General features: G+C 38.5%; 1 protein-coding gene across 5 annotated transcripts in view; it reads right to left on the bottom strand.

Moving 5' to 3' along the window:
* Positions 1-15,142, bottom strand: part of LOC140937654 (CCR4-NOT transcription complex subunit 10-like) — a 118,622-nt gene that overhangs the window by 41,486 nt on the left and 61,994 nt on the right. For 4 of the 5 annotated variants that reach the window (XM_073387211.1, XM_073387213.1, XM_073387214.1 and 1 more), the window contains exons 5-6: positions 13,057-13,120; positions 12,877-12,938 (exon numbers count right to left, since the gene is read on the bottom strand). The exons of the other annotated variant lie outside the window; for it this stretch is intronic. In XM_073387211.1, the coding sequence (XP_073243312.1) occupies positions 12,877-12,938; positions 13,057-13,120 (126 nt within the window). The remainder of the gene's footprint in view (positions 1-12,876; positions 12,939-13,056; positions 13,121-15,142) is intronic. 5 annotated transcript variants of the gene reach the window in all.

Here is a 15,142-nt window from a genome sequence, read left to right as displayed (position 1 = left end):
ATACTCTTAAAACAGTGTACACCATACTAGGAGATAAAAATAAATAAATAAATATATAAATAAATAATAATTATGGATAAAAGGAAAATTTACATGTCAAGTCTAAAATAGATATCCACATTATAAAATTACTATTTTCAAGATTCTATCTACTCTAAAATTTAATATTATAATAACCTAATCATGGAATTTATTGTGGGCATTATACCATTAGTGAAGGGAAAAATATCAGTGGTTACAGGTAACGTTTTCCAGTACTATTGAGCAGACGTTCTGGATTGAATATAACGGAAGGGAATACATTGGGGGCTTGAGAAGCCCTTGTTAGTGAACATACTTCAGATGGAAGGGAGATACCAACTAAACCTTGTTGGATTTTATAAAACATTGATAATTGGTACGAAAGTCTGCGTTGTTCAAGAGTGTCCCAACCAATCTGTTTTTACATGTATGTAACATGACTAAAATTTGAGTAGTCTCCAAAAACGAACCCTGCTGCTCTATGCTGAACTAGTTCGATTTGGTGAATATTCCGTTTAGTATACAGGTTCCACACAGAGCAAGCATACTCTAGTTAAGCACACACAAGAGTAATCCGACAACACCCTACTCAGAAGACTAAGTGTGCTTACTACAAATATTATCACAACGTTGATTCCAATTAAGATTATAAGTTAGAGTTACTCCAAGATATTTGGTGATTTAGCAATAACAATATCATTCATGAGATAATTATAGGAAAAGGGGACAACCTTACTAGTAATCCCTAAGTGATAACATTCAGTGATATTAAAGTTTATTTGCTACAATGTAGGTTTCAGCCTATTCACATAAGCTGGTTAAGTCCTACTGGAGCAGTGCATGATCACAAGTAGTCTTAATCTCCCTATACACAATGCTGTCATCTGCAAAGAGACGCATTGTTGACTGGATGTGATCAGTTATTTCGTTAACACATAGTAAGGATAAAACAGGTCAAGGTACTGAGCCTTGGGGTACAGCAGAAGGTACAGGCCGAGGGCTGGAGTGAGTGCCATTTACAGACACCACTTGGGAGCGATTGCCTAAGAAGACCTTGATCCATGCCGCAGTCTTTCCACATATTCCATAATAATCAAGTTTTAATAGTAAACGCTGATGAGGTATAGAGTCAAAGGCTTTGCTGAAGTCAAGAAGGATTACGTCAGTTTGTGAGCGCGAGTTAATGCATTTAGCCCAGTCATTGATTGCTCAGTGAAGTAAGTTGAATTTCACACGAGAGGCGTTGTCTAAATCCATGTTCCTGATCGATCAGGATATTGTTTGCGGCCAAGTGTTTTGCAATGTGACTCAAAATAATGTGTTCCATAACCTTACAACATAAGGAAGTAAGAGAAATAGGGCGATAATTGGCAGGGTTTGACTTTGGATCCTTTTTATGAATAGCTGTAACCAGGGCTTTAGTCCAGTCAGAGGGTACTGCTCCTGTGTCAAAGGACTGTTGGAATATAGAACTAAGCCAAGGTGCAATAGATGGGTCCAGTTCTTGAAGAACACGGGCTGGAATTTCATTGCATTGAATTCGCCTCAGAATAGTACGCTCATATTCAATAACCATTTTGATGCGCGCCTTCCCACTTGTTTACTCAAGAGAATCTCAAACTTAGTGTGTATCTCGAATAGTGCTCGGTAATATTTCCCTTTACAGTGAATCCCATTCTTCCACAGCTGATAATCCTGGGAATTCAACAAGGCGTTGAAATATACTCATATACAACATTCTGTACCCTCCATCAGTTATTTTCATTATAAAAAACGTAGCACAAAAGTCGCTTGCTTCGCGAGTAGTTCCAGTAGCCTGAGTAGCATGCAGTTTTTTTGGTGTGTTTTTCGTTTGCAGTTCGTAAAGTATACACAGCAGCGCTAAAGTTACCTGAGGTCAGGCCCAATGTTAGTAGCCTTCATTTGAAAATAGAGCCTGATCGCAGGTTATACGAAAGCTGAACTGAGTTCAACAATAAGGGATGGGGCGAGGGGATGAAGGCAGAAAACTTTGGTTTTGCCCGCCTGTATATCTTACTTTGCGAACTACAAACGAAAAACACGCCAAAAGACAGCCTGCATTTTCAGTATAACAAAAAATATTGTGGCTAGATTACCAGAGTGGCCATTTTTAGAAACTGAACTCTTGAATAAGGGAAGGGTGTTTTGAGAGGTACATGATCATTTCAACTTGAAATAAATACTTTATTTTATAGCATGAATTTTTTTTTTAACTACGAGTTCCTCACAGTTTTTACTTTGATAATATGTTTGCTTTTTCAAACACTACATGCATTGTCATTAATTAAAGAGCCATGACGTACAACGAATTCCATGCATCAGAGATTTTTTTGACCAGCGTTCTATGGTGGATAGATCAGACTGAAGATGTTTAGCATCACTTGTTGACTCTACAATACTATATAAGATGATATCATCTGCAGACAGGCGTATAGTGGAGGAGCAATCAGAACCAATGTCATTTGTATATAATAGAAACATGAGAGGACCTAAAACGGTTCACTGTGCAACAGCAGATGATACATGAACTGGACGAGATGAGACACCATCAACTACGACAGTCTGTTCCCTACGAGTAAGCCAGTTGGTTAGCCAGACCTTGTGGTGACCATGTATGCCATAATAATCTAGTACAGTAATTAGGCGCTGGTGAGGAACTACGTCAAAGACTTTGGAGAAGTCCATAATAATAAGATCTGTCTGTTTACCATTGTGAATAGCTTTGGCTATTTCCTCGACTGTGGTTATTAGCTGGGTTTCACAAGAAAATTTCCTGCGATAGCCATGTTGAGAGAATATTGTTAGAGTCTAGGTGAGCCGTTATATCACGAAAAACAATATGTTCTAGAATCTTGCATGGAACAGCAGTCAGTGAGATAGGGCGGTAATAAGTAGCAAGATGTTTACTACCTTCTTTAAAGACAGGTGTAATATTTGCCATCAGCCAGTCACTTGGGACACTTCCAGATTCCAAAGATTGTGTAAATAGGAACTGTAAGAATGGAGCAATCTCTGTGGCTGCTTCTTTGAGGATACGGCATGGGATCAGATCAGGGCCATGAGCTTTCTTAGAATTGATATCGTTCAATACCTTGAGTGGTAAACACAGTAGGTGGTACGTCAACATTTAGTGTGGTACCACGCGTCGCAAGAATCACACTGGACGCCTTTTTGGTTTACTTTGACAGGTTTGGAACGAGCATCACATGGATAATGATACTTGGGTCCCGGGTTCAGAGCAATATCTCCGCTAAGAATAAACAAACAAAGAGACAGCGACCCTGTGGAAGATAATAATGAAATTGTTTTTGTTCGATCAATGCCAGTTTCATTCACCAGAAGACCCGCTTCATTCAACTTCATTCGACGAAGGGACGCCGAAATGACATAGCCATTCTGACAAGTAGTTTCTTCGAAGACAAAATCACGTCCTTTTAGTGAAAAATTGTGAAGAGACAAGGCAAGAAATAGCTTTGCAGTGGCACCTTTGTTACAGAAATGCCACGTCTCTGAGCAGTAGTTGAAATGAGGAATGGTAAATGAGAGGTGAAGACACTTCCCTGTTTCCAATGGGAGGATCTTTTTCATCCTCTTAAGCACAACAACCTGCTGGGAAACTTTTCGGCAGATACTTTCTATGTGCTTTTCAAATTTTATTTTATCGTCAACTGTGACTCTAAGCATCTCGAGTTCTTCAGTATTAGGAATAGCCGTGTTTTCGCAGTAGAATTTTGGCATAGTTTGTACCCTGCCCATAACTATTGCTTGATACTTAAAAGGATTTCTCTTCATGCCATTTTCCTCGTACCACCAATCAACATTAGCGAGATCAGCATTGATCACCTCTGACTTACTATCGCGAAAAATATTTGGGTATCTTCAGTATACGCGGACAATTTGCTCCGTTTGACAGCGTAAATAAGGTCGTTCACAAATATATTGAATAGTAATTGCCCTAGTACACTGCCTTGGGGGACTCCTGCTGAGATTTCTTTCTATTTTGAGTACTGGTCACCTTAACCCGCTCAAGTCGATTGGTGTTATCGTCAGCTCCATAAGATTTAAGGTATCGAATGCTTTGGAAAGGTCCATCGACACAATTCCAGTGATATTATATTGGTCAAGTTCCTTTCTCCACTGTTCTGCGAGGATTAGCAGAACAGTATCCGTTCCATGATTTTTCCTGTATGCGAACACATGTTCAAAAAAATATCTTCAAAATAGGGACTGATTCTTGAATGATTTTTAGTTTCAAATACTTTTGACCAAGGTGGCAAAATAGTTATCGGTCTGTAGTTAGCCTTGATCAAGCAACAATCCTTCTTGAAAACTCGTGAGACTTCTCGGAGTTTCCATCGTTGAGGTAACTTAGACTTATCTAGGATAAAGGGTGGCACAGTATTTCGGCAGATTCTTTTATGGCTCTCGGTGGAATACGATCACACCCTGTTGCCTTGTTTGCTTTGATCTTCATCATAGCTTCTTTTACTTTGGCGGGGTTTGTTTTCCTTAAGGACAATGGAGGTTTAGGTGTTAGGTTTTGCTGTATGCGAGAAACGTCGGGGTTGAGTTTCGCACCTGAAGTATTCTGTTCAGTACGACCAAGTCTTGTGAAAAAGTTGTTCAAAGTTTCCGCTACCTTTCTTTGGTGCCTTACGACACTTCCATTGTCCTTTAATACAATGCGCCCATAATGTTTATTCTTGTGTGAATTAATTTAAGGCTAAATTGTAACCTAAACCTGTCTTTGATTTGCATATTTGTCTACACATGGTCATTTAACATAGCCCTGTAATACTTTTCTTCTGATGCTGACAATTTTATTTTTGATTAATCGGTAATTTTCCCAGTATTCTGAATTTCTAGATTTGTTACATTTCTCCTTCAGACCATCGCGTTCCCTCATGGCTTTGTGCATGTCGGGTGTAATGAATTTCGATCCTGTTGTACGTCGCTTATTTATGGTGACAACAGGTGCATCTCCATCAAGGACAACATTGTAAGGTTTCTCCCAACACCAGTAAACATTGTCAGGGTCGTCAAAAGCGGACACGACCGAGAAAGGCACTATGCGTAGGTCTCAGAGAAAGGCATCCTGATTGAAATTTTTAAAGGATCGCCTTGTAACAATGTCGGCTCTAGGGCGCATCAGTTTTGTGTTTAACCCAGCGTAGATCAGGCAGTGATCACTACGGCCTGTCTCTATGACGCCAGAGTCTTAAATGAAAACTGGGACATTTGTAAGAAAGACATCCAGACAGGGAGCAGTGTTCTTGGAAATCTGTGTCGGACTTGTGATAAGACTGGCGAGATCGTAAACATCGCAAATATCTAAGAGGCATTTCCCCTGTTCCTTGTTGTGGAGCGGATTAAGTATATCGCAATTCAAGTTTCCAATAAAGATCACGTTCTTAGTTATGCAAAAAGGGTTGTCCAGTAGAGTAATCAGTTCGCTTGTAAAAGAAATATTATCGATAGGTGGTGGTTTGTATGCACTAATAAGAACGACATTTCTTTGGCCGATTGCAAGTCGACCATGATAGATTCTTATTGTTTGCAGTTTTGTTTCTTTCGGGAGCAACAATAGTATCCCAAATAAACACTGCAATACCACTGCCTCCTTTAGTTCTGTCCCTTGGGAAAAGGTTGTATGCATCGACATGAAACTGAGTGTTTGGGAAAGACACATCAATCTTTGTTTCTTGTACCGAAAGAAAGTCAATCCAATTTGACGTCAGCCGTTCCTGTATCTTCACAAATTTGTTTGGGAGGCTTTTAAGAGCAAATGTCTGTAAAAATCGAGCAAAATCGAAATTTCGCGGCCACAGTCAAAAAATCATTTTCGCTAATATCTTGTCCATAGATGGGCATAAGTAAGTAACTAAACGTGGTATAGTTTGTTTTTCAATAGGCCGCTTGGATTTGGAGAAAATCGACAAAATCAATTTTCGTGGTCGGCGACTTGAAAACAACCAAAATTTGAGGCAAAATGAGGCGGTCTCAAACCTTCGCTCGCACGCACACAGGAAGAAAGCGGGGTAAAATATTTCCCGATAAATCAATTTATAAAGGGTTCTACTTCCGGTTTGGTGATGAATTCTTATCTTGACGATAATCTGGAAGATAAACAATGTTATTTTAGTTTGGGTTCTTTTTCGACTAAACGAAATTTAAATTTAGACTGAAAGTTGCGTTTTATATTTTAGGAATGTGCTACACCTTGGTTTTACCTGAAACTCAAGTCATATGTTATTTAAACATTGTGCTAAAACATATATAAGGATTGGCCTGGGTAATTAACTTTGTACTTCACACGAACCTTCTGAAGTTGAATAAAATTTGCTTGAAATATGAGACTTTTCAAGAAAGTCGGTTGGTTGTTGCTCGACAAGTCACGATGGCTGGGCTCTCCAAAAGAAACTTAACTCACAATCGCACTTGTATTAAAAACATTTGTACTGAAAAGATAATTTTTGTTACCTCAAATGCGTTTTCCCGTTCTTGTCAACTGGCATTGCGCCTTGTCCCATGCTAATCAACCGAAGATCCAAAAACTCGAGGAAACGCGGTGCGTGAAAATAACCTCAAACAGAACATGGCCTTCCTTTTCCGCAGTCACACTTTTACATCCATTGCCATGTAAAAATTCTAGGTCTCACAAGAACTGTGATTTTGATCGTGAAACTTTCGGGCTGCCGATACCTCTTTGGTCATAAAAGTCTGATCAAAAGTGTTGCGTGACAGTATTTACAGGCTTCCCAATCTAACCATTTGAGAGCGGCTTTTTGAATGTTCTTGCCAGAAGTAGTATATTATGCTACTAACAATCCAAATTATGTTTTTTTTCCTAAGTTTTCTTAAAGTGTGATTCCATACAATACTAAACAAGTCCAAAAATATCGTTTTTCACGTCAACTTCCCTCCGTTGCCTTGTCCGTGCCTTTGACTGACTTCAGGCTTCAATCTCTAACTATTTCACCGCGTTATTACCTATCAGGCGGCTGTCTTTCCTCTCGCATATGCAAGTTCCATTGTTTTGGATAACAGTTTTCGTAAACATTCTGCAATTATTTTTCAGTACATATATTTTTTCTAATCTGAACATGGTTATTCGATCGACAAACTCTTGTTTCTGTTTATACACAGAGGAACCCCGCTTTGCGACCACCCCGTTTATACGACCACCTCTTGCCTCAGCTCACCTCCCATAGTCTTTCCACCCAGACGTGAAAATCTCCGAGTCATTTTATTCTTTTGAAGACCTCTTTAATGCGACCTCGGTGTTACGACCAGGATTTTATGGCCCAACGCTGGTCGCATCAACGGTCTTCCACTGTATTTTTTAATTTCAGTTTTCCACATTGTAGAACAAAAAACAAAAGCTGGACTATGGAAATTAATGTAAAGAACTAAAATTTAGGCCCCGCTGATATGAACAAAATTTGTCTCGAGCAGAAGGGTCACCCGCCTATCCGAGCTTCCCTGGAAGAGACAACGTTTCACACATTTCCTTACAAAATATGGCGAACCGTTTAAATTACAAAAAGTTGGCTAGGCTAGAAGGGTGACCCACTTTGTCCAGTCACCCTTTTGTAATGGTAGGGTCAGCCTCCTAGCCGGGTCAACGTTTCTCCGTAGGCACTTTACGCTCTTTCCATTGAACAAAAATTCCCGTTTGAAATTTCAGAAAAACCACGTGCCCAGTGGAAGGTACATTCCAGTTGCAGAGACCAAATCCGATCAAATCCGATCCGTATCGGTAAAGGGCTCGCATAGCCAAGGCGAGACAATTAGAGCATGCGCGAAGGCCGGTTGGGGTCAATGTCTTTTTTTCTCTCGACTGGGAAAGTGACTCTCCTACACGAGACAGGTTTTCTCCACGTAAAGGGAATTAAAACTTTCGGGATACGAAATTGTAATAGAGAAGGAATCAGAAAAAATTTCAAAATTCTCGAAAAAAATAATATTAAAGCCCTTGTAATTTCGATCGAAATGACTACTCAAGTTGCCCTGTGGATGACCGAACAGTTGTTATAATTATATGGCACCGCAAAGAACTTAGTAATTTAGATAGCCTTAAAGGGTTTTCAATGTACTTAGGAGGAAACTGTCGTTGGGTGCCCCTGTCAACTATCGTCTAACGCTACCACTACTTTCTTTACCCACATAGTTATTTTTTTTTTCAGTTTTACTCTCGGTCATTTGCCATTTTCTGAGTGTGCGCTTTGGGACCGGTCTTGAGACTGAAACTTGATGGCTCGTCAGAAATTCATGATCAGAACTCTTGAAAAGAAAGTCTCCGACTATAACTTTCTCTGGCCGTCATCAACGAAACGGACATTGAGGCTGCATCCGCTTCTGGGCCCGTTCAATTCTCGAAAGTCCCGATAATTAACAGGCCCCTAAAGCTGTTGTTGTTTACATGCAAGATAGAAATTTCAATAGTTTTGCATCTAACATGATAAAACTATCGGTTAATGAAAAAATGAAGTATTTTGCTAGCCAGAACCCGCGCTCCTCTTATTCCTTTTATTTCGATTTGAATATTTGATTTCGGGCCCGAAAAGTTATAGGGACTTTGGACAAACGGGCCCTTGGGGCAGTCCCGGTAACTTTTCGGGTCCGAAATCAAATATTCAAATCGAAATATAAAGAATAAGAGCGCGGGTCCTGGCTAGCAAACTACTCCATTTTGTTTCATTAACTGATAGTTTTATCATGTTAGAGGCAAAACTATTGAAACGTCGATCTTTAATGTAAACGGCAACTGCTTACCGGGCCCGTTAATTATCGGGACTTTCGAGAAACGGGCCCCTGGTCCGTTGTCAAAGGCCGCAAGACAGAATTTACTGGAAAAGTAAACTGAATGCTTTGGCTAAACAGTGTCCTTTTAACGTGAATTTGAAGACGTCAGGGCCTAACCCATTGGTAAACACGTTTGATTCCAGCTTTCTAACTTGCTGTATCTGCGGTATATCATCTTAGTGTCAAATGTTAAAGCTTGTTTGAGTAGCCGAGCATGCTGTAAGGAGGAAATTGTTTGATATACTTTGACGTATCCTTTGGTAAAGGAATGAGAGAGGAACAGGTCAGCGTTCTAGTTCCCAGTTTTCTTTATATATTCGATACTAGAAACTGAAACTCATGCCTTAAGTGCCGCCCTGCCTGGATAGCATTTCTCCAACTACTTTGCAATATTTTGTTAGTGTGCTAATGTGAGTTTTTCAATGTTGGTTAGCCTGTGCAAGCATTTGAAAAGGGGGAGACAGGGTTTAGAGCGAATTGCTTACCTAACATCCTTGAGCAAGAGTTACAGCGTAACCCTTTCGACGGATTCTTCTATCCCCTCAACGGCCTTTCCATCGGAGTCTTACTAGGTAGTACCCAAGTAACATTCAGAGCCACCCTTCCCCAAAATATACATATGAAATAACATGATTTTTTTATTGATTCTTCACTCAAACCAAAAAACGCCTCCGAGATCATTTATCGAGGTTGTCAAAAGTTTAAAACCTACTCAGTGTTTGGGTGTACTGGCAGGGTGTATGATTTTGATGTTTTTCAAAATGCTTTTATCACACGCGCAGGTGTCCGAAAAACTGACCACCACTTTACACTTTTAAATCAAGTACTGTTGGCAGCCAGACTATGCAACCTTTCAGTTGTTGTATAATTGAACAAATAACTTTGGAAACATCAATGAAATGTATAAACAATTTTGTTTTCTGCTCATTCGTAAGTTCGAAGGATGGTGTTCGTTGTCACGCAACACCACTCCTTGTCTTCTCACACTTCCTCCCTGTATGTTGCAACTGATTCTATTAAATGGTAAGAACATCTTTCAGATCGCCGAAACTGTCTTAAAAACATATTTTTCTCGTGAAATATTTTGTTCAACCTCCTTAAGAATTTAGATCATAACGCTCATTCGCTTTGAGTGACATTTTAATAACCTGGCCCATCTCCAATGACCTCTCGTTAGAGGTCAAATTTCAAAATGCCTTAGCGCCAGCAGAATTTTGGAGCTCGAGAGTAGAAAAAGTAAAACAAGTGCCTTAAACTATAAAGGTAAGTTAATTCCTATTGCATGTTAGCAAATTAAGTATCGTACTATAGAAGTACATCAGGTTTCTTCTCAAGAAATGCCAATGATCCCTTTCGGCAACAGCAAGGCGTTGGTGAATTATGCAAATGTCTCATATTTTACTCAAAATTTGTTCAAGTTCAGAAGGTTCGTCTGAAGCGCAAATTAAATTACCCAAGCCAGTTCTTACATATGTTTTAGTACAATGTTTAACTAACTTATAGCTTGAGTTTCCGGAAAAACCAAGGTGTAGCACATGCCTAAAAATCAAATCGCGACATTAGGTCTAAATTTAAACTTCGTTGAGTCGAAAAAGAACCAAAACTAAATTAACATTGTTTACCTTCCACATTATCGTTAAGGTAAGAATGAACCGCCATACAAGGGCTAAAACCCTTTATAAATTGATTTATGGGGGAATATTTTACCACGCTTTTTTCCTTTTTGCGTGCGAGCGAAGTTTTGAGACCGCCTCATTTTGCCTCAAATTTTGGTTGTTTTCAAGTCGCCGAGCACGAAAATTGATTTTGTCGATTTTCTCCAAATCCAAGCGGCCTTTTGAAAAACAAACTAAACCATGTTTAGTTACTTACTAATAAGTATGTATGGACAAGATATGAGCGAAATTTAATTTTTGACCGTGGCCGCCGGTTGCTCGACTTTTACAGACATTCGCTCTTAATATTTAAATTTGCAATAATCCATTCTTTCTTGTTGTTTCCCCTGAGCTGTCTGATATCCACTTGCATATTCTCTGCAGTCGATAACAAATCTGTGGCTGTTAAATTTGTGTCAACTGTGCTATTATTTAAGAAGGATTCATTATAGTCAGGCAAAGAACACAAAGAGCAGACCCAATCTCTTTCTGGATGTTGCTGATTGTAATTAAGGCTCGATTTGGATAATTTGAGGCAATTTGTGTGCGACAGAATGTTGCATCGAGCACACAATATGGTGTCTTGGTTCCTTCTTATTGTTCGTCTACATTCCCCACAAGGATATTTTGGTTTGAACTTTCTTTTCTCTGGCCCCGGAATTGGATCTATGTCACCGCAAGTACGCAGTTTCCTTTTGAATTGAAAAGTACTGGTACATTTCAAAGTGTACAGGACTTTTGTAGATGGGAATCGCTTCGCTTGAGACCCTCTTGCTTTCGTGGTTATGTAGTCAGCACCAGGTTTTGAGTGATAAATCGTGCGCGTTGTGTCTAAAATGTGATTCTCTTGGATTGTAATAATACTGAGACCATAGCAATTCTATCTGACAGTAACACCTAAGAAAATTCACAGAGAAGTTGTCCAAGTACAAAGATTTGGAAATTGAAGTCAATAGGATGTGTGAAATGAAAACGGAAACGATACCTGTGGTCGTTGGGAACTACAATCATAATTGGTACATTAGGAACTGTCCCAAAAGATATAGAAAAGTGTAGCAGAGATTGGTGTCACAAGTCATTTGGAATTATTGCAGAGGGCGTGCTTACTGGGTACTGCCAGAATCCTTTGCAAAGTCTTGGATACCTTAGGTCAAAGGAGGCGACTTGATGTTTAAGCAAGACTCCAGCAAGCCATCCAGAAGCCATGTTTAATGTGGATTATTATAATAATAATCATAACTATAACAAAATTCTCAAATCTGATTGGTTCTCAACTGCCCTGATTTCAGCCTTAATAGGACAGTACGCGTCATGCCTGAGTAATTGGACAGTACGCGCCATCACGCGCGCGCTTAAATGGCTTTTTTTTTCATTGCTAGCGAAAAAATCTTGGAATTTCTTGTATTTTGATTTAAAAAGAGCCCTATATATCACAAATTTTGTTAAAGTTATGATTAATTGGTAACAGAACTTCGTGTCGTCCAATTCGGTCTGTAATCATACTCGTGATTAAACAAATCGGACTCCCGCTACGCGGTCGTCCGATTTTGTTAATCACTCGTATGATTACAGACCGAATTGGACTCCACTCAGTCCTGTTACCATTACTAATAATAATAATAATAATAATAATAATAATAATAATAATAATAATAATAACAATAATAATAATAATAATAATAATATAGGATAAGATAGAACGCAAGTGTCTGATTATTGATTTTGCTTGTCCATTTGACATCCGAGTGAAAGACAAAGAGAAAGAGAAAATTGAGAACTAACAAGACCTGGAGTGGGAGTTGAAACGGATCTGGAAATTGCACAGAGTAACTGTGGTGCCAGTTATAAATGGTGCATTAGGAACTGTCTCAAAAGATATAGAAAAGTGGTTAGCAGAGATTGGTGTCACATGTCGTTTGGAATCATTGCAGGAAGCGTGTTTACTGGGTACAACCAGAATCCTTAGACACCTTAAGTCAGTGGCGGTGACTTGATGTTTAAGGAGGACTCCAGCAAGTCATTGAAAAGCTGTGTTTAATGAAGATGATAAAAAAATTAATAATAATAATGATAATAATAATAATAATAATAATATCATTATTATTACTATCATTATCATAATAATAACACAAACAAAATACAGCATCTCCCCAATTTTTCTATTATGATTAAACTTATAACTATTGTCGATTTGATGAATTGAGTGTTTCTCTACATTTACTTGAACTGCTGAATTTGCTCCAACTTGTAATAGTTGCTCCAAAGCAGCATTTCCTCCCCCAGACACCCGGTATACAGAGTTAAAATGGAGTTTACATCTTAAATTTTGTTTGATATAAATACATTTTGTTGTCTCAACGCGAAGCAATGTTACCTTGTAAAGAGTCAGATAAATTTCACTCAGCAGGAAACAGATTTTATATCCAAGGGTTTCCTCTGTAAAAAAACAAGATCATCAATGTGAGAAATATTCACTATTTCATACCCCTGCTTGCTGTCAAACAAAGCATTACAAGTGAGCAAGTACAACAATAACATACTACCACCAACTTACCTATAGGTTCAACAATTTTAAACAGTCTTTCTAGAATAACTAATGCCTTGGTATACTGTCTTAGCTGCAAAAGGAAAAAGACCGTCAATTTCAGCAGTGTGCACTAACTGCTCAGAAGCGACCAATTTCATCTGAATACCTACCTTGGGACGGCTAGAAAATTACATTTACGATAGATACATTTTAACTTAAGGGATACAGCAACAACAATCAGAAGCATATAACCCCAAAGCATCTAACTTCCCCTTATCTGTTTAGAACCATGCTTGGGTTTTTTAGGCATCCAGTCAGATGCACACAAAAAATAAGCCCAAATATGGAATCAGAGAATTGAAGGCATCCCCATCTAAAAAGTTGCTTATCATTTTCACAAAAATTATGACCTAAATTTGCAAACCGCTGAATTTCTCGCATTGGGTCTTTGCGATTTTGGTGAAACTCTGTTCAACGCAAGGCACTAATGCGCACTACCGAAAGATTTTCAAGAAAAAATGCCGGCAACAGCAGAATTTCGACTCAGACCCCAAAGAGGCGTGGCAGTATAACCAAGTGACATTTACTCTGATTGCCAAAAACTTTATGCTATGTTGTAGATTGATCTATATGTTATCCACGCTATGTGTTAGACTTACGATCAAAGTAAAGGTGGGGATACCAGAGAGCTTCAAAGTAGGATAGTACCATCACAAAATACCTAGGCCGAGTCACCTTAACAGTTCTACAAATAGATCCACAACTCAATAGTACCTTTGAGCCGATAACATAATCAACAGACAAAAAACATTAATATATTCGCAGGTAGTGGAACGGACGAGTGTGTTGTCATTTGTGAATGCTAAGCTGCCCTATGGAGTGTACAAATAATTTCTTTGCCAATACTTTCCTTAATTAGTGGTCGTAGTTTTCCGTCTTAGTGTTCATTGAAAAGCATTATGTTTTCCTGAACAGGTTTTGTGCATTGCTCTTAATATTGAGATAGCAACCTTTGAAAACTATCGGGTAAAAAAAAAACAAGGTCGAGTTATGTTGATGCATACTCTGTTGAGCACGTGCTAGCGGCTTTCATCTCCTAGTTAAGCCAGGTCCGTAAGATGTTTGTCATGATTAGTCTACCTTATTTTGTCAGGAATAAGTCAATCATAGCCATCTTGAATTCCACTTTTGGTCTAATTTTACTTTGTGAAACTGTAATTGCCCTTTTCATAGCGATTCGTAAACATCGTGATTCAAAGTTCTAATAACATCAGCGTGACAGTCTTGTGTATGACCGATTCCATATTAGGAAGAAAATTTAAATTGGTTCTCCAAAAACCGCAACATTGGAACAGAGTTGTACGCTTTAGGGTTATATGCTTCTGCAACAATTTATTAGGTATTTTCATACGTATTACATGGCATTACCTAAGTAAGAACACACCATTTCATCTTAAATAGAGCTTCTTGTCTAATATTCATTATTTGAAAAGAGAAATAGGTCTACATATAAACGGATCAACATTACTAAAAAGGAATAATACTTTGGGGTTATGATCAAAATTATTAAAGCAAGGATACCTTGTAGTGATTTTGTTGTTAAGTTCTAGTCGAAACTTATCATAAAGTTACAGCAAAAAAGTCATATTTTTCCACAGTCAATTTCATTTGAATGGCAGAAAGAACAGCTTCTCTGATGTACTGGGGTCTTTGGCATCCTAGGTCTACCCATTTCAATGTGTTATTTATGATTGCCTAGACGGAATTTATTAATGGTAATTTTGTGTTGTGGATTGTTGATCAGATCCAAAAATTCTGTTTTTCTAGTTTATTTCTTTCTTGAATGAGGAGTCGTTAATAGCATTAATTGGTGGTCTTCAGTTATAAATAGTCTTATATATACATTTTTGCTGTTGGGTTAGTGCAGTTGGTAGGAGGCCAAGAGTACAAACCCCACCTGGACCATTCATTAACCAAGGTCTAGAAAACTGGCGAAATTATGCTAACTGTGATTACACTTTTTCTCAGTTTAGATAATCGCTATATTGGTTCACCTTTAAACAATGACTGGAAGGCGACATAAAATGACATTGTTCGAAAAGAGTAGGGGATA

Source organism: Porites lutea, chromosome 5, assembly GCF_958299795.1.
Source record: "Porites lutea chromosome 5, jaPorLute2.1, whole genome shotgun sequence".
NCBI lineage: Eukaryota > Metazoa > Cnidaria > Anthozoa > Scleractinia > Poritidae > Porites > Porites lutea.
The sequence above is the reverse complement of the archived record's forward strand: the minus strand, read 5'-3'. Positions and strand labels throughout refer to the sequence as shown.